The 20,168-nt window shown below is 41.0% G+C and overlaps 1 protein-coding gene across 3 annotated transcripts in view; it reads left to right on the forward strand.

Annotated features, from left to right (window-relative positions):
- The window catches only part of LOC118586860 (cytochrome b5 reductase 4), a 58,551-nt gene extending 39,408 nt beyond the window's left edge, over window positions 1–19,143 (forward strand). For 2 of the 3 annotated variants that reach the window (XM_036192234.1, XM_036192235.1), the window contains 6 exons: window positions 6,966–7,106; window positions 8,357–8,509; window positions 10,214–10,364; window positions 10,959–11,045; window positions 14,955–15,119; window positions 18,574–19,143. In XM_036192234.1, coding sequence (XP_036048127.1) covers window positions 6,966–7,106; window positions 8,357–8,509; window positions 10,214–10,364; window positions 10,959–11,045; window positions 14,955–15,119; window positions 18,574–18,628 — 752 coding nt within the window. In that variant the 3' untranslated portion in view covers window positions 18,629–19,143. The remainder of the gene's footprint in view (window positions 1–6,965; window positions 7,107–8,356; window positions 8,510–10,213; window positions 10,365–10,958; window positions 11,046–14,954; window positions 15,120–18,573) is intronic. The other variant, XM_036192236.1, reaches the window with a different exon arrangement.
- Window positions 19,144–20,168: the final 1,025 nt, after the last annotated feature.

Below are 20,168 nucleotides of genomic sequence, written 5' to 3' on the forward strand. Positions count from 1 at the left end.
TCATTAAGTGTGATGGGCTACATCATTGGCCATTGTTATCAGTTCAGCATTCAGGCCCCTATCCAGAGTCTGTACAGCATCTACTAAAGGTTGCCTCCTTAGAACAAGAGAGCCTATCACACTGGACATTCCAAGTGATTTTGAATTCTATCTCAGAAATATCCATCACTTAGGAAATTACAAAGACTTTAAGAACTAGAGCTGTAGGAGCTCTGTGTCAGAAACTGGAGGCAAAAGCCAGGATCTTCTTTATTATTTCTCAATTACAAATTTATGTTTGTAGGTAATGTGTTTGTAGTAGATGTCCTGTTTTTTGAGTGATGTCAGATGTTGAAGGCTGATTTAGCCACTGTGCTGTGAAACGGAAGCAGAAATTATATTCCCAGGAAGGAACAAGAACATCTACAAACATAAAATGAGATAGACTCCTATGGAGAAACAAGCCAACAAGGGTGAATTATGTAGTCCAAACACAGCACACTTTAAGGGCACCTAAGAAAGCAGACAGGTGAATTTGATCTTAAGTGACTACCTGAAGAAGGCGGACTTAAGTGTTTTGAAAGTGGGATCCATAGCTTTCACAAAAGCAACAATCTTTGGAGAATGTTTGATGGAAAGCTGCCCATACTTACTGGCTATTTTGTGCCAGGTGTTGTACAGGTTATGGGGTGGGGGGGGGGGTAAGCATTATGTGGGACAGTGCAAAACAATTTGATTTTGCCATAGCAGGAGTTGTGATGTGAGCCTTGTGGTATTAGGTAGGAAATGATCACAGAAGATGTGGCCTGATCCAGCAATCCATCAGAGAATCAGAATTGGACACTGCCAAGAGAAAAGATCTACTAAGAGAATGAAGCCTGTTTTCCAGGATTATCTGACTACCTAGTGATTGAAAAGTCCTAGCCAACCAGATAAAAGCCTAGTCAAAAATCAGTGATTCTGAAAACCATTTGAAGATAGAATGACAGTCATTGAACTGTTTTTTCTCTGTAATTTTCTGATGCTTTCTGTGAACTCTTTTATCTCTGCTCTAAGTTTCTTTTAGTCCCAAGCCACCATTAAAAAAGAAAGCTTGAATTTAAAAAAAGAAAAGGAAGGAGAATCAGGCAGGAAAACTTCAGCCATGTTTTTGCATTGACATTGGAGCTGGGGATGGTGCACATTAGATTTCCTGCTTTGGAAATAGCTCAATGTTTAGGCAACCATTTTCTTTGACAAGTGAGCAAAGACAATTTTTCCTTTCCCTTTCTTTTTTTTTTTGTTATTTATTATATTTATTTTTTAATTTTACACATCAGCCATGGGTTCCCCTGTCCTCCCCCCGAGCCCCTCCCACCCTCACCTTCCCCTCCACCCCCTCCTCTCCATTCCCATCTCCTCCAGGGCCAAGACTCCCCTGGGCATTCATTTAAACCTGGTGGATTCAGAACAGGCAGGTCCAGTCCCCTCCTTCCAGGCTGAGCAAAGTGTCCCTGTGTAAGCCCCAGGTTCCAAACAGCCAGCTCATGCACTAAGGACAGGTCCAGGTCCCACTGCCTGGGTGCCTCCAGTTCAAGCTATTCAATTGTCTCACTTATCCAGAGGGCCTGATCCAGCTGGGGGCTCCACAGCCTTTGGTTCATAATTCATGTGCTTCCATTCGTTTGGCTATTTGTCCCTGTGCTTTTCCGAGCTTGGTCTCAACAATCCTTTTCCTTTCTTAAATCATGACCTAAACTGTAGTGAAACTGAATTTTTATCTTGCCAATGTATTATTGACTGTCTGTCAGTCCACCTTGCATTTACAAGGCAACCACCATATGGTTCCTAGGTTTTTGATGTGTATTATTGACTTTTTAAGATTAGAATATTTCTTAGGTAAAAGAATTTTAGTTTTAAAACAATCATATAAGTTGAAAACCTATAGTACAGTGTGTTCTCGTGGCAAATCTTTATTGCCATCAAAACTTCCGATACGGTCAAACACATGAATCAGAGAATGGAAACTGTCCGTTGTTTACCTTTGCTCCAGATGCAGTTGTTAATGTTTTTCATATTTTGTGTGCTTCTGACTGCACTTTTCTCCCAGAATGAAGATTATGAAGGAATAGTTGTATGTATGTTTGTGCACATGTATGTGCCTGTATGCATGCATGGACACATTGAGGATCATTGTTTTTTCTATCCTCATCTCATGTTTTATCTATTTGCCTTTACCTGTAATACAGACTTTGATCACCAGATAAGGGAAGTTTAGATCTGTCTGAAATAACCCAGAAAATTGGTCTTAAGAGAAAATATTTTTTAAATATGTCATCATTTGGAAATGGCAACAGCCACATGTGAGCCTTTAGGTTAACACACACCTATGTACTTGCACGTGCGCGCGCGCGCGTGCACACACACACACACACACACACACACACACACACTTTAAGGTCAGATGCAATGATATGCAATTGCTAATATTTACTGTTAGTTTCACCGGGGCTTCTTAGCTGTTGACACATGTGTGTACAAAGGAGTGTACACCTGTAAGGATGTTTGCTGGGATATGGTGAGTGGTTGTCTCTCTCAGGTGTCCCGTGGGGCCTGGACCCTGCAGCTGTAGAAAGAGCCACTGTCACCTCCCCAGCCCTTTCCTGTGCGGCCATGCTTCTCCGTCACCTTGGAAAACATTCATAATGATTAGAAAAGAGTAAATTCTGTGAGTAGCAGGAAATGTTTCACCCTGTCTCGCTCTCTTCACTGGTAAAAAGCTGTTGTTTACAAGGTAACTTGGATACGTGCTGTCATCTTGCTATTCTGCTTCCCTTTCCATGAGCATTACCTGACTATGAAATCAGAACAATACAAACCGATGAGGCAATGTATAAGTAAGAAATTCCTGCTGTGTTACAGTGTAAAACAGTTTAAACAGTTAGAACTAAAATGACTTAGGGCCCTTCAGTAAAACAGTGTTGGCATGGGAAGGCATCAAAGGACTCAGATTAGTAACAGTCTTGCCACAGAGCTCTGTTCTCTGAAGTTCTGTTGGATCTAGCCTTCGGGAAATACTTTCCCATGGTTTAGAGCCATATCTAAAACCATAGCTGAAGGAAGCAGTTCCCTCCATCCTTTTGGAGTAGTAAAACATTTAATTGGCTTTAGGAGTATTTTTTAAGATCTGGTTTGTCACCAACATTTAGAAAACCAGACAGGAATATATTTTTAACAATACTGGTTAAAACAAAGAGGAATCAACTTAATAATACTAATTGGAAACCCATTTAAGAAAATTCTCACTCTCTTGATCATTTGGTTTCATCATGTTTTACCCCAATGTGTAATAGGTATATGCCTATAACATTTGTCATTCTTAGTGCTTGAAGATGCATTGCGTTTATATTCATATTATTTGTGAATGATTTGATTTAGAATAATAACACTATAACACAAGAAATTAAATAAAGCCTTTTCAAAATTAGTGGAAAGGCTGAATAATGCACAGCAGAATACATTCAGGAATTTAATTCTTTTTAAAGTGCATAAGACTTCAGATTTTGTTTCTTCAGTGTGTAATAAAATGCTAATGACTTCATGAATGAGTTATTTTATCAGTCTCGACATGTGTGAGTAGTTTGTTCTCGTATGTCAGAACATTTTGACTGCAGTCAGTCTCACTGTTCATTGGTTACTGCCTTAGAAACAGACAGAGCAAGGTAAAGCTAGGCTACCACTGCGGTAGAGCGGTGACAATATCTAACATGAGTGTGCTGTGCTGGATGTGTAGGATATGAGGGTTTGGGGCATGGACTTGTTTAGGCACTTATATCTGTATTTTTTATATCTATATATTTTAAAATAGCTTACATTAGTATATTTTGGGTTATTTTCTATAAACTACATTTTTAAATGTCTAACTGGGAAGACCTACATTGGTTCAAGAAATTCTTATGAGGAATGAATGATTAAAGATTGTAAATTAGAAGATGAGAAAATATGTAGGTAACAAGAAAGAATGCTTTGGGAAAATGTGGTCAGAACAGTATGAAGTCGCAGAGTTTGGAGGGATAATCTGTACATCTGCACCTTATTACACTGACTGGGAAGACACTAAATCATCTATCTGCTCTGGTCCTCAAGTATCTTGCAAAGGCCTATTCATGTCCCAGCTCATGTCTCCCATCTTCACCAGAAGCCCTGTAACTTTTAAACTTGTGTTGGGCTCTGTTTCCAGCGGGAAAACAAGATTGGCCTCATGGTTTAAAAGTATGCTAAGGGTGAGAAGCTGGCCTGACTGGGCCAGTGCAGACCTTCAGTCCAAAGCTGCTCTGTTCTGCCTCTATTGGAGACTCTCCAGTGTTTTCTGGTTTAGCTTGTGAAATCCTAGTTTTTCAGAATGAAAAAATACAATTTTTTTCAATATTAGGCAAATATATATATTCTTCAATTATCGTCTTATCCTCAGTATTTCAGTGTTACCTTGAGTATGCCAACATTATATGTACTTCATTTTTAAAAAGGTTAGGTACTTGGAACAGAAGTTTTTGTTTTACCATCTTGTATTAATTTCAGCTGCTCGTTTTCTTAAGTCATTGTCTATTCTTACAAAGCCAAAAGCTTGACGGGTGAGAAATGCCGTTGTCCCCACAGTAGCTGGTACCATCTGCTCTACATCCATCTCCCTGCACCACAGCTCCACGCTGTTCATCCTGTCTGGCCCCACAGGACTACTGCAAGATAAAATCATAATTTTTTTTAAAGTTGTAGGACCTATGTTGAGGAAGGTCATGTGAAACTAAGCCTGCAGCTGGTAGGTTAAATGATGCAATTATCTCAGTAATGTTGAATGGTAAGAATGCTGTATCCATGCTCTTAATGTGAGAAGTCTATACGTCACAGTAACCTAAGATTCCCTAGTGGGTTAAGTACAGTTGAAGAAAAAGGTAGTTAACTTTAGCAAATCCATTGTGGCAAGTGTAGAAATTGGCAAATCAAAAGATGGGTAGTTTCTATCCATCAATAAAGTCAAGATGACATGTGCTATACATAGCACGTAAGTAGATGGAAGCACTGTGGCCCTTAGGATAGGCAAGGAAGGAAGGCACCTGCCCAGGGTTCCTCACTTGGGGAGTACATAAGGCTGTTTTCCAGTTAGTTACACCTTCTCCACATAGGAGGAATGTGTAGCCGGAATTCTCCGGTCCTACCTGGCCCAAGGTCCAGACAAATCTCTCCCACCTGTGGTCCCACCGCTGCTTATAAAATAATCACTCAAAGCTCAAGCTTCTTGTTAGCTAGCTCTTTCATCTTGAATTAACCCATTTCTATAAATCTTTATGTTGCCATGTGGCCATGGAGTTGCTGGTCTGCTGACATCTTGTTGGTCCTTCAGTGGCTGGCATCTCTCCTGACTCTGCCTTTCTCTCTGTATCTGTGCTTGGACTTCCTGCCTGGCTGTAAGCTTTCTTGCCACAGGCCAAAACAGCTTTATTTATTATCCAATGGAAGCCACACATATTCACAGCGTACAGAAAGACATCCCACAGCAGGATTGTACAAGGCTAAGTAAGATGTATGTACCTAGACTTTGCCTTCTGTTCTTCAACACCATTCTCCCAGGACCTGAAACCTCAAAATTCCCTGCCCAGTGGTCCAAATCTAGTTGTATCCAAGGAGTACCCAGGACTGTTGTTGGAAGAACTTGCATGAGTTTGAATATCTGGGTTCATTTATCCATCCCTGTGTAAACCTCACTTGTGACAGGTGCGGATGAAGAAAGAAAAGAGGGGAGAGTTGGGCTGTAGGCCTCGGCTATCTCAATGTGTGATGTTTTCAAGAAGCAATACAGAACACATGACATGTGACAGTTTTCGGCTTATGTGTAATTTTTTACTATTTGGACATAGAACAACTGAGTTTTTGGTTGTATTCTCAATATGGGGCCCAAGAAAGATCCACAGCAGTGGTTCTCAACCTTTCTAATGCTGTGACCCTTTAATATAGTTCCTCATGTGGTGGTGACCCTTAACTATAAAATTATTTTCACTACTACTTCATAACTGTAATTTTGCTACTGTTATGAATTGTAATAAATGCCCGTGTTTTCCAATGACCTTAGGTGACCCCTGTGAAAGGATCATTCAACCCATAAAGGGTCATGACCCACAGGTTGAGAACCACTGTTGTGTATGAATTCTAGTTTTCCATTAAACATTGATTTCTAGTTTGAAGGCCCTTCACTTCCTGTGATCTGGAATAAATTTTTCTGCACCAAGTTACATATAATAAATGTTAATTGTTTTGTGTAGTATAAACTATTTTGGAAGTGTGGCTTTTAAAATATTTCCAATATCAAAATGCTTTATTCCTTTTACTGAAATCAATATATGTCATAAACCTATTGTCTTCATCTGTCGCTTAGTAAAAGGTTATTTTTTATTTAATCATTTAGACAGGATGTTTTATGATTCATATGTATGTACAATTCATTTATATAAGCATAGAATGACAAATATTTTTCTTTCTTTCATTAGAGTGTGTTGTTAAGCCTTCTTGACGGTGATAGTACTGTTAAATCCAAGTACTCAACTCTCAAATCTTTTTCATTGGGAAAGAAAAGACTTTAGAATGTGACCATCCTTATCAAATACTTTTCATATGTACAATTAATACCATTGTAAATATAAAGCCTGAAATACGGAATTACTTACAAAACAAGTATAAGAAGAAATCAGATTTTAATTTCTTGAGATATGTTTTTAATGTGCTGTTATAAGAATGAAGAAAAAAATACTCATTTTGTTAAACTATTATATTATTCTCCTTTCAAATTATAGATGTGTTTATATGTTTTATAAACTATCTTAGGAAATGAAATAAGAACAGCCTTGTAAAGTTAATGAGTTTTATAGCTGTGTAGGCATTTTAATGAAACTGAAGTTCTAAAAGAGCTGAGTGGAATGTGGGTTGTCCCTTAGTGACCTAGGTGTATTGCCTTCCAGGCTTGTACTACAGAAAGTGCCAGTTAATTTCCAAGGAAGATGTTACTCATGATACAAGACTTTTCTGTCTGATGCTGCCTCCAAGTACTCACCTTCAGGTGCCAGTTGGGCACCATGTTTACCTCAAGCTCAGTGTCACAGGTAAGGGAGTTAGAGGCTGGGGTGGGATGGGGGACATGTTCTTTTGTAGAGTCATCTAAGTTACTGGCCTTTCTGGACACCTGGCTTTAATGTCAGGAAGCCTCTGGGTTTGTGAATACAGGAGGAGTGTCAGGACTGTCTTTGCTACTGATAACCTGGAGCAGATTGTCTGCAGTGGGCAAGAGGGAGTGAGCACACCATGGTCCTCCTCAGGAGTACCATGAGAAACAGACATGTGTCTGCTGTCTCCTAGAGGCTGCACCACTTATGAGATTGGGTCTATAGAATAATTGCACATGATTCCCTTATATATGCTACCAGGTGAGGATGTTCACAACTGTGTTCCTTGCTGCATGGATTCTCTCTCTCTTATTTCATCCTAAATATCTTCATTTACTTATTTCACTTACCCCAATTATTACTGATAGCCAACATTTCTTGGCCTCTTGAAGCTGCAGATTCCTTACTTCAGTCTGTGTTTGCAGTGGTCCATCTTGTAGACTCCCTGCTGGGATTTGGTGTGGGTAGTGTTTCCTGATAGCACTGTTAAGTTTTTCTCTTCATCATTACTAATGCTGATTGCCATTCATGAGCTGCTATTCCTTAGCATAGTTCTTAACCCATGAGCTTTAAGTTACATATGAAGAAATTAGAGTCATGTGTAAAATTTTGGTCTTTCAAATGTTTGGTGATTCTTTTCTTTAGAATTTGGTTAAATTTATATAATTTATTTTCATTTTACTTTTAAAAAAATAACACATCCCATGGGATAATTGGATTATCTCCTTTCATTCAGGTGCCCAAATAATGATTTTAGAACATTATACAATTCAAAATATGTAAAATTAAAAATGAAATGTCTCCATTTCTTTCCCTAGTGATCTCATTGGTGACCACTAACTGTTGCTAAATATGTGGCTTATAATTGGAATTGTTCTGTCTTTATTATTACTTTTCCATGGGAAAATTTTGATGCCATTTTATTGTGGCCCGTTACAAACCTTGTATGTCTACCTAGATTCATTATTATAGATCATACTTAGTTTTAAAAAGATTATCTGTACAATGATTAAGCATTGGTTTGTTAAAATTATAGCCTTGAATTGAAACATGGATATGGAGCATCTTGTTGGAGGTATATACACATTAATTTTAAACACACACTGATAACATCGTAAAATTTTTGTTTTATCTTCATTAAGAGCTTTTTAAAAGTATTACACTTTTCTTTGTTTTGATTTTTTTTCCAGGTGCAGAAATAGTAAAGCCATACACACCTGTGTCTGAGTCCTTATTCTCAGACTTTAAAGAACCAGTTCTTCCCCCAAATAAATACATCTACTTTTTGATCAAAATCTATCCTGATGGACTCTTCACACCAGAACTTGATCGTCTTCAGATCGGTTAGTAATGTTGATTTTAGCCTTGTTTGTACCTATAGAGTGGATCAAAGACCCTATGTTAGCTCCCTGTGGGAGTCTATTATGTATCTTAAACTCAGCATGTCTGCAGTGGACGTCATCTTCTCTTTGTCTGGTACTCCATGTCCTCTATCTTCATTATTTGCAACATCTCTGTTCATCTCTGCCCTGCTCTGGAGACTTGCTCATTCCCCCAATCCAGTCAGCCACAAAGTTTGATGTCATCCTTCCTCCCAACCCTGTGCTCTGAAAGCAAGCCTCCAGCCTCTCTCTTTTGTCCTCTGACTGCTCTCTCACATGTGTCTTTCTCTTCATCTGCATTTTCCAGGAACTTCTCCAAGCTCCTCTGAGGGTAGACTTACTTTTGCTGCTCCCTGCTTTGAAGCCTCTAGTGGTGGATCCTCTTTACCTGTTCTGCTCAGCTCCCCTGAGAGGCTTACAAGGACTGCTAGGCTCTAGACTTTGTGTTCCCTGCAGCCTCAGTTTGTTGTCCTCGTTCTTGGGTTCCTCTAGGACCCTCAGCTCGAATGCCCATCAGCCCTTCCTTTGTTGTATTCCTTCTTCTAAAGAGTCAACAGAATGGCACTTCCAATATGAAGCCCTCCTTCTCTGAATCACTTGCTAACAGTTGCTCATGCTCTGTTGTAAGAGTTAGCATACAGCTTGTTTGTAAGATTTGACATTTACAGGTAGCAGTTGTCTTATTTCCAAGACCTAGCATGACAGTTGGCACATGCTGAGCTATCAGGAAATAGAAGCAGCAAGACTAGATAACAAATTCTAATGTCTCTGAAGATGCAAAAGCTTTCCTTCTTGTTTCTAATCCTTTCTCTGTGTTTTCTCATTTTTCTCTTTCTCCTTTTGATTCCTTTTGTCTTAATGGCAAAAATGTCCTTCCTCTCTCTCTGTCAACATCAGCTCACACTGGAGCAGCAGGGCAGCCTGTCACTGAAGTCTTAAAGTTGCTTCTGAAAGTCAACTTAGAAATCCTGTAGTGTGATTCTCCCTTAGTACTATTATTACTATCTTGTGGTAGAAAGCCAAAGAAATTCTAAGACCCAAACATTTTAAGATACAGTATTTGAAATAACTTCAAATGAACAGTTTTGGTTTTATTTTTCAAGTTACATTGGAGATTTCTGAATGTACCCCTGGTGGTGGTATTCTTCTGTGAGGGGCATGTACAGTTTTTCCGTGAGGGGGATGTACAGTCCTGTCAGCTGATCACCACAGAAACTGGACACTCATTTTGCAACTCCCCAAGTACAGTTGGTTTCTGGTCTTGCTGTTTTCATGGGAGTTAAGCTCATAAGGCTCTTCTTGTTTCAGCTGATAGGTCTTTTCGAATTTAGTGGAGGAATTATGCCACTACCAGTGCATGGCTTTAGAATACATTTGTTTCCAGTCTCTCCTGCTAAGCGTGGCCCTGTGGTTACTAACCAGTGTGTAAATAGCAAGTATCTGTTCTCTACCTACCTTGTATTAATTGCTCATTAGTCTGATTATAGCAATAGAATCCCAGCATACTTGGATATCTGGTGATGGCCTCTGAAACTCCTCTTAAACTCTGTGGACTGATGTGGCATGCACAGGTCGAATAGCCATCCTGTCACTCTTCAGTGTTCTGTTCCCGCTTTTTTGTATTGTTTTGTTTCCTGATTTTGTTTATTTCATTTGTTTGTTTAGGAGATTTTGTTTCTGTAAGCAGTCCTGAAGGCAATTTTAAAGTATCTAAACTCCAGGATGTAGAAGATCTCTTTTTGTTGGCAGCTGGAACAGGCTTCACACCAATGGTTAATGTACTGAATTATGCTTTGACTTCCATGTCCAGTCTCAGGTATGTTCCCTTCTTTCTGATAACTATAATTTGGAGGCTTCCTAGTGCAAGGCATTCATTGTATATGGGTAGTTCACTAGTGCAAGGCATTCATTGTAATGGACACTTCACCAGTGCAAGGCATTCATTGTAATGAACAGTTCACCAGTGCAAGGCATCCATTGTATATGGACACTTCACTAGTGCAAGGCATTCATTGTAATAGGGCAGTTCACCAGTGCAAGGCATCCATTGTAATGGGTAATGGGCAGTTCACCAGTGCAAGGCATTCATTGTATATGGGCAGTTCACCAGTGCAAGGCATTCATTGTAATAGGGCAGTTCACCAGTGCAAGGCATTCATTGTATATGGGCGGTTCACCAGTGCAAGGCATTCGTTGTAACAGACAGTCAGTTTACTTGCTCTATAGCCCCACGTCATCTGTTATTCTCCCTCCTCCTCTCCTGCTGACCATATTACTGGTTCTTCAATCTCATTTCATGCTTTATAATTTGGGCTACCTAAAAGCATTCACAAAGTTCATTTCCACTTGTGCATGTTTTTAAATGTAATAGGGACTTATGTAAAATAAGGTCTCCTTCTTTCTTTTTAAGGAAGGTGAAGTTGATGTTCTTCAATAAAACAGAGAACGATATAATTTGGAGATGCCAACTAGAGAAATTAGCACTTAAAGATAAAAGGTATTGAACCTGTTAACTCAAGTTCAGAGTTTCCTGTATACTGGGGCATTGAAGAATGTGCTAGTTGCTGGAGCACGGCTGACTGCTGTGGAGTCTCTTGGGTCCTCTAGGAAGCCACATCTCTGTGCCTGTACGGGAGAGGCCTGGCTCACCATTTCAGCAGGCAGTCTTCATTTTGAGTTGACTGAGTTAATGGGTATTACAGCCATGCCACGTGATTTCCTTGGATGCTGGTATTATCAATAGAAAGTAGATTGTGTCAAGTTGAACTCAAGGAGAAACAGTAGTGCAGCAAGAGCTTGTGTCGTTACAGAAAGAAGAAAAACAGCATAGCACAGGCAGCTGCAGGCAGGACAGATTCAAGAACATTGAGCTACATGGGCCACCATACTTTCTAAAGCATTTCTACAGTGATCTATTTCTCAGAATGTCAGGACTTCCTAAGTTGCACCGAATATCTGAGTTGCACATAATTATTTGTGTTCATATAGTGTCATAAAAATCAAGTTACCAGTCCTTGAAAAGCCTGAATGCCCTTAGCACCACCATCCTTAGTACTGGGGATTCAGGTCCTTCCTTGACTGTCAGTAATAGGTAATGTTGTGGGGCTCTTTGTCTTTTACATATCTTCTTTGGAGACTTTGGGAGTCATTGCTAGGAGCTGGGAGTCTCTGTTTTTTATAGTAAGCTTTTTGTCAAATAATTTAAATGCCAGATTCATCAGATCTTTGACATATTGGTGAAATTATTAAGGCCACTCCACATAGTTAAAAGGGAGGTTTATTTAGTGGTGAAGCTTACAAATGAATGGATAGTTAGGTTGCAGGGTCTGGGAAAGGTGTGCCGCAGTCCGGCGGTGTTCTCTGGAGAACTCTGCTCGGTCTACCTCCAGTGTCCAGGATCCAAAAACCAAGAGAGCCCTGGCATCCGGAACTCGGGTCTTCTGGATCTTCTCTCGGCCCTGCCTTGTAGGCGTGACCATTACTGAAGCCTCAATGGAGGTTGGAACTTCCAGGTCAAAGCTGGAATGGCTACCCACTGCACTCTATTACTTCCCACAATCCTGCTGTCTCCTTGAATGAAGGGCTCATAGAAGTTAAGGCTGTGACTTGAACATGCTTAGCCTTGAAGCAGTGCTGTTTTTAACCTGGCTAAAGCCTCTGCCTGGGCATATTTGTTCTGGGGAGGCAGCTGAGAATGAATTCAAGAAGTAGAGATAACCAAATTCCAAGCTATCACACCGGTAAACACTGACTGGGAAGCCTGTAGCCCAAACCCTAGTTCCCATGCCCTCAGCTTTGAACCGTCCTGCTTCAGGGGCAGGAGAGCTGGCTCAGTGAGTGACAGCCTTGTTGCTGTGGTGGAACACTCATGTGGTGGCTCACAACCATCCATAACTCCAATTCCGGGGATCCAGTGCCTCTTCTGACCTCCACGGGCACCACACTCACCTGATAGATGGATGTACGTGCAGGCTAAACACTCATTCATATACAATAAAAATAAATAAATCTTAAGCCAGGAGGTGGTGACCCACGCCTTCAATCCCAGCACTTGGGAGGCAGAGGCAGGTGGATCTCTGAGTTCAAGGCCAGCCTGGTCCACAGAGTGAGTTCTAGGACAACCAGGGCCACATAGAGAAATCCTGTCTCGAAAAACAAGCAAACAAAACATAAATAAATAATCTTTTTAAAAATTAATTAAAAATAAACTCGATCACTTGAACCCTTCTTTAAAAATTGCTTAGCATCGTTACCTGTGCCTTTATCTTCAGATGCAAACAGTGGCCCTGCCTGCTTGCTTCACCCCACAGCTGTGAGGTTTGGAGACCATGTAAATGCTCTGGAATTGCAGAGCCCTCTCAAGTGTTTAGAATGGGTTAGAATGGGCCCTCTATAGAGGAGAGAATGGTTTGCCTTACTAGAACCCTTGTTTGCCCAGACGTTTAAAAGATTTTAAACAGACATGGGTAGGCTTTAAAATAAATAAATGTTTCTAGTAAATTTTTGACAGAAGTATTGTTAGGTTCCTTATAGAGAAATTTTATAAAATTTAAGAGATTTATTTTAATGTCTAGACATTATACCTTGGCCTGTTAATAAGAGTTAATTTTGATTGACTGTTAGGAAGGAACGTGTGCCTGTGAACATGTTTTTGTTTTGGTCTTCATAATTGTTGTTGGTTGCTTAGGCTGAAGTATGGAGGACTTGTTTTCACTCCTGCCTATGACTGAACCTAGCAGCTGAGTGATTCTCGTTTAGTGTAACTGATCATAGAATATGTTCTGTCAACCTGAGGCCCCCTGCACATCAGTCATCCTCAGGGATGCTTGCGTTTGGAGATTGGTTTCATTGTTACTGTTTTTAAGATTTGTTTATTTTATGTGTATGAGTGTTTTTCTTGCATATATATAGGTGTACCACATACATGACTGGTGCCCAAAGAGGCCAGGCAAAGGCATTAGATTCCCAAGAATTGGAGTTATAGATTGCTGTGGGATGTCTCTCTGTATGCTGTGAATATGTGTTGCTCTGATTGGTTGATAAATAAAGCTGTTTGGCCTATGGCAAGGCACCTTAGAGGCTGGTGGGAAATCCAAGGGGAGAGACAGGAAAAAGAAAGGCAGAGGCAGAAGAGACCCCATCCTGCTATCTAGGAAGCAGCATGTAATGGCACACAGGTAAAGCCACAGTCACATGGCAACTTATAGATTAATAGAAACGGGTTAATTTAAGATTTAGGAGCCATAGGCCATAGCTATAAGCTTGTAAATAATATTAAATAATATTAATGATTATTTTATAAATGGCTGAGAGACTGCACGGCTAAGCAGTCTGGAGAAAACTTTTGACTATAACATATGGTTGTGAACTGCCATGTAGGTGCTGGGGAAAGAATAGGGGGTCCTTTGCAAGGGCAGAAAGTGTTCTTAACTGCTGAGCCACCTCTCTAGCTCCTGGAGAGTTTGTTGTTGATTTCTTGTTTTGTTTTGTTTTGTTGTTTTGTTTTTTGATGGTCACAGCTGGAGAAAGAGGGGCTACTGGCATGTGGTTATTAAAGGCCAGGAATGTGGCCTGGGAAGCCCTGTATTGTACCATGATTTTTAATGATAACAGCATTGTGTTCTGTCTTGTGAACATACCGTTAGTTATTTAACTAGCCCTTGCTGTTGGACATGGTGAGAAATTCCTTTGTATTCCCCTAACTGAAGAGTCACAGGTGAAAGTGTTCTCAGGCTGGGAATACTTTCTGACCAAAGTCTTAGCACACAGTGCTATTCCAACAGCATCATTTGATGTTGGTAGCACCCTTAGTTCTCCATTGGAATCGAGCAAGAAAGGAAGGAATCCCTGGCAGCTCAGGAATGGGTCACAAAGAACAGGTTGTTTTTCTGCCCGAGGGAAGACCAGGTATTACTTTATGAATTTCTGTGCTGTCTGCAGATTGCTCCAGCACACCCAGCCCAGTGATCCGTTCTTATGTGAAAGAGATGTGGACCTGCCCCCACTCTGGGTGAAAGACAGCAGCAACTTCACAGAGACCTTAAATGACCCATGCTGCCTTTTCATTTTGTTCATTGAGTATCAGACTGTAGGCAAGGACCATTCTGTGAACAAGTATGAAAGGCATGATAAATGTATGCTGTTTATAGGGAGCTCAGTATCTCACCATTGTCTCAGTAGATGGTTGTAGAAATGATACCACTGGTTGGCTAGCCTTCTTTAAAAAGCATACTAGTAAATGAAGGTTAGGAATGGGTATCTGCTGCAGGTTAGAGCCTGTTTACTCTGACTTTATAGCTTAGCAATTTTATTGTGATGAAAGTTTCATTGGAAATACAGCCATAGAAGACAATAGTGGGTTTGAAACAACAGACTTTGAGAACTCTCTTTTCTTGTCTTGTCCTAGATTTGATGTTCAATTTGTTCTCTCAGAACCTTCTTCAGAATGGAATGGCAAACAGGGACACGTGTCACCAGCTCTTCTATCTGAATTTTTGCAAAGAAGTTCAGAGAACTCCAGAGTCTTCCTTTGCGTCTGTGGACCAACACCATTTACAGATGAGGGGATAAGGTGAGCGGCAGTCAGAGAGCTGGAAGTCTGCAATGGAAGCTCACGTAGAGAGCACTCTGCAAGCCTTTTGGTTCTGCCTGCCATGCCAACATACACTTAAAAATCTGTGGTAGCTGTGAAAATAGTGGCGTTTCCAGTCTTCATACTAGGAGTGGGGTGGGGGTCTGGATTATGCTTAGCATTAGATATAGCTAGAAAAGCAAAATCAGCCAGCAGTTAGTATCCTCTGCCTATGGCTGTCAGTATGAACAGTCCCAAGATGAGTGCCACAATCTCATTTGGGACATTGGCTCTCGATCTCATCTTCTACCAACTTTAATGTAAATAACTATGAGTAAGCCATTTTCATTTCAATGTGGCTCTCTATCTTTATTCTCTGCAGCTGTGTAGAAGTTGTTAAATAAAATACAGTGATCCATCCAGGTAGCACATCAAAATGAAGCTGTTAGATTGTACGACATAAGTAAGCAAGACGCATAGTTGACTACACAATGAAAACCACCTTAGATGATCTGATTCTCTAAAATGACACTTGAAAATATTTGGTTAAATGTCCCCAGGACTGGATTTTTACAATTTTAAGTTCTCCTTAAAATTGTTTTGTATAAACCTAACATTTTCTAGATAATGAGTCTTATTTTATTGCAAAATTTATTTACAAAAGCCTCTGACTCCTATTTTTTAAGAAGCATTTACTTTTGTAGGAAACCAAGGCTAAGTGCTACCCTCTCACTGCATTAGAGCTCTGGCCCAGGTGTCTCAGAGCAGTTTGTAGGCTACAGTGATACTGTTAGGTGATGGAAACATCAGACCTTCAGTGTGGAAAGACTGACCACAGAGGGATCCGCACACCCATCCTGTACATCTCCACTCCTCCCCATGATGGTGGCCCCTTGAGCTTGGGGCTGTGTCTTCCTCATTTTTGTTCCTTTGTTTCTACACATCATAGCCATTCCTCTGCACACCAGAGTCACCAGATCTGCACATTAAAGAGTAGGTTGTCCTGACTGTAGTGTTTTTAAATGCTATAGCAACTGTAATCTCTTCAACTCTTTTCTAAAAGTTGCCTCAAAACTAATCCTGCAATGCTGAACTGGCTTATCTAGGAGGCCCAGCAGGCTCTTAACCACGCCCCGTGGCGCCCTGAGATTACCTACCCTGAGCCAGCTTCACCAAACTGCCGGTCAAGGTGACTTGACCCCGATCAGTATTTTCATTTCATAGATTCTCCCTTGTGACTTTGAGTTCAGACTCACTCCCCTGATACCTTGTTCTTACCATCTTAATGGAGTGTGTCTTTCTTTGTTTTTGAGACCAGCTCTCAGTATGTAGCCCTGACTGACCTCAAACTCAGAAATCTGCCTGCCTCTGCCTCTGCCTTCTGGGATTAAGGAACACATCTTGCCCAGCTGTATCAACAGTGGCAAGAGGCTCTTACTTTATCGTAGTTTTGTTCTGTAAAATCAGTTCCCTTGCCATCCTTTCCTAGGATCTCCAGAGTTCATCTCATGTCTGCTACATGCTGCACAGAAGTCAGTTCTCCATCTCCTCCAGCTCCACTGGAGCCATGGGTTAAAATACTCCAGACATTGTGCTGGTGCTGCACGTGTGCACAGCTGCTGCTGTCGTCACTCTAGGCAGCCCAGCAGAGCGTGTAGCACTTACATCTTTTCATTGATTGTAACTAATCCAGAGGTAATTGAAAGTGCATAGGACACAAATACACTGCCATTTTACATGAGGGTAGTCAGGGTATGCAAACTTTGGTGTCCATGGCAGGCCTAAATCCAGTCCCTTCAGTATAGCTGACTAACTAGCTATATCCCAAGCATTCCCTCTGCATTTCATTAGCACTTGGCAATTTGTATAATAAAGGTTTAGAAGACTGTACTTTCAAAAACAAAATCAAACAATTTAGAATTCCTTGGCCGATAACATGCTTTGATCCACTCACTACCTTGCATTGAAGACATGGATATGTAGACTCAACTTCAGAGGCTCACACTGTCCTGTGATGAGACAGATTTGACTGAAATAACAACTCGGAGCACCATAGATAAGAGTCGGGTACTGTCACCTGGGGGGGGGGGGGGGTTGAAGAGATCGGAGCCATGTTGTGGATAAAGGACCTATTATGGATGATGGCTAATACTAGTCAGAACTGGGCATGATGTGCACACCTGTAATTCCAGTATTCTGGAGGTCAGGACAGCCTAAGCTATTTAAGTAGACCTTGTCACAAAAGACAAAACAAACCAGAAGGGTGATAGGGATGTAGCTCAATGTTAGAGTATCTGCTTATCATTGTCATTCATGGCACCACATACAAACCACCAGCACCCCAAAAAATGCAGTCAGAAAGTAGAAAAGGGCAGAGAGAAACAGATGTGTTAAAGGCATTCAAATGAGTAGGCTGTCTGGTTATAGTGAAGCTCTTGCCTGGGTGAGACAGTTTACATGTTTAGAAAAATAGGGTGGGTTCCCAGAGTGAGAGGCTTGACTGCAATGCCCTAACCCTGTGCTGTGTGGGTCCTTCGTGTGGATGCTCCTGCTCTGCACAGAAGGGCTCAAGAAATAATGATTGTTTTCAGCAGCCACTTCTGTGGTCTCAGTCTCTATTTGTAGGATTTTTCAAGCGGAAGTGTATTTCAGCAGTATGTTTTCCTAATTACTTAAAACTGGCGAGTAAAGGAAGGAAAATAAAGCTTTATTCTGCCTTTTCTATATGAACTATATTCCTTTATTCTGCCTTTTTGTCTGTGAGCATGTTGCTGGATCGCTACAGAGCCGCAGAGCAGGTTTTCTTTCTGGAATCCTTCAGTTGATCAATGAAGAAAGAATGATGGAAGTAGACTCTTAGAATTTCATACATAGGTCACCAGTGGGTGCTAGCATCTCATGAGAGAGGCACCATGTCTTCTGTGCCTCTTACAGTAAGTAGTACCAACACTCTGTATGAAGTAGCCGGAAAGAATTAAGCCTGCATGTGATGAAGTCCTAGCCTCCATCTGCTCATTACGTGTGAGGAATGAGAGGACACAGGGCCATGCTATTGAAGAATGCCATGGAGTGCAGCAGAGAGGGCTGGAGGGAGTCCACAATAAAATCCCGTGCTTTTCAGCCAACAACTGCAGAGTGTGGCAGAGGGGGAGCAGAAGAGCAAGAAGGGTCTTAGATCAAATGTCTCCAAAGGCCTGTTTTTACATTGAGTGAGTTACAATTGGATCTTGACTCAAATCATTTAAACTTAGTGGCATTTGTGAAACTTGATAATTTGAATACTCATTAACTATCTAGTGCTGTTCAGGAATTGTTAAGTTTCCAGTGTGATCATTGTGTTTTTAAAAAAACAAACACGACTTGAGAAAATGAGGAGGGTATGTTGGCAAGCTTTGATCTTATGTCTCTATTTGTAAACATTTTGCCTAAAAATACTGCACTTTCTGTTTTTCAGATTGCTGCATGATCTTAACTTTTCCACTGATGAGATCCATGGTTTTACAGCTTAACGGAAAGCTGCCATTGTCTTTTATTCAACTAGTTTATATATTTGTGATTGCCTAGGATTTTTTTAAAAGAAGTTTTGTATGTATGAAAAGTTAACCAGGTTTCCATTTATGAAATGAAGTCATGTGTCTTCAGTACAGGTAACTTGGTTTAGTTTTGTACTGTGACTTAGTTGACTCCTGATGCCTGACCTGGAATGTCAATCATGGCAGCAGGTGCATACAAGAGCCTTTGTTATGAACTGCAAGTTTTCCTTACCACTGCAATTGTATCACTGTTCTGCAGTAAACATCTGTATTTTATGACATGATAGCAATCATTTGATCACTTTCTATGCTGCAAGATGTCTTCTGAGCAATAGAAATTAAATTTTACACTGCACTGTTTACTCAGGAATTGTTGGTGTATATCCTTATTAATCTTAAAACATGGAATGCTGTAACTATTGGTGATCCGGTTCTGTGGGTGTCCATGGCATCAATACAGAGTAGAATAAAATTATCCTCTCATACTTTGATTCCCTGTGTTGGACATGTGGCTGAAATGTAACAAATGGAGTAGCTTTCTTAAAGGGAATTTTGTTTGTGTATTTGAGAGTCTTTCTTTGTAGCTTCAGCTAGGCTGAAATTTGCTGTGTACACTAGCCTGGCCTGAAACTTGTAGCAATCCTCCTGCTTCTGCCTGCTGGTGCTGGCATTACAGGTGCGTGCTACATGCCTGAGTTAAAGGAGGTTCTAAAGACCCCAGTAGAGTTCACTTTCCAAGCCCCAGATGGTAGAAGAAGAGAACTGACTTCTGCAAGGTATTCTCCATGTTTGCAGAGTGGCAATGCACCCCCCCACACACACACACAGAGACACTGAATAATACAGGCTTAAAAATCTTAAGATTCCAATAAAAATTACTGGAATTTGCTTCACACTTGCAGCTTGGAACTAGGTGTAGAAAGAGCTTGCCAGAACACTAGTAACTGTTTCTAAGCCCAGACCAAAGGTATCAGCGAAGATTGGAGTGTGCATCCACCCATGGCCTGAGATAATCACTCACCCCTCTGCAGCCCATCCACTCCAGCTGGGAAGAGGAGGAACATTCTGTCCTCAATGGTTCTTTCCAGGCTGGCTGCTTCCCCAGCAGCTGGCAGGTCAGCGGGGAGCCCTCCGGGCTCTCAGATCCTTTCTGACCTGGAACTGAGCAGAGTGTCAAAAGCTTCTCAGAGGGCTGTGTTGAATGCATAGGTGGTCACTACTCTGTGTACTAATCCATGCAGTAGCAGTGTTTATACAGACAGCATCGGGAGGTGTCCCCGGTTTCCATGAATGGTTTTGTAAATAGCTACCATCTCTGAATGAATGGCCAACTAACAATAATGCAGCATTAGCTTCCCAAAGGACCAGCATGCTGCCTGTGAAGCCTCTGCTGGCAAATGGCTGGTTGAACACCCATTATTCCTGGTCTTCCTCTTCCAAGGCAGGAGTCCAGCTGCTCTGCAGCCCCTGCTGCTCACGGGGACTTAGGCTCCTTGTGACCCTGCCATCTTTTTTG

The sequence above is a fragment of the Onychomys torridus genome, chromosome 7, assembly GCF_903995425.1.
Source record: "Onychomys torridus chromosome 7, mOncTor1.1, whole genome shotgun sequence".
NCBI lineage: Eukaryota > Metazoa > Chordata > Mammalia > Rodentia > Cricetidae > Onychomys > Onychomys torridus.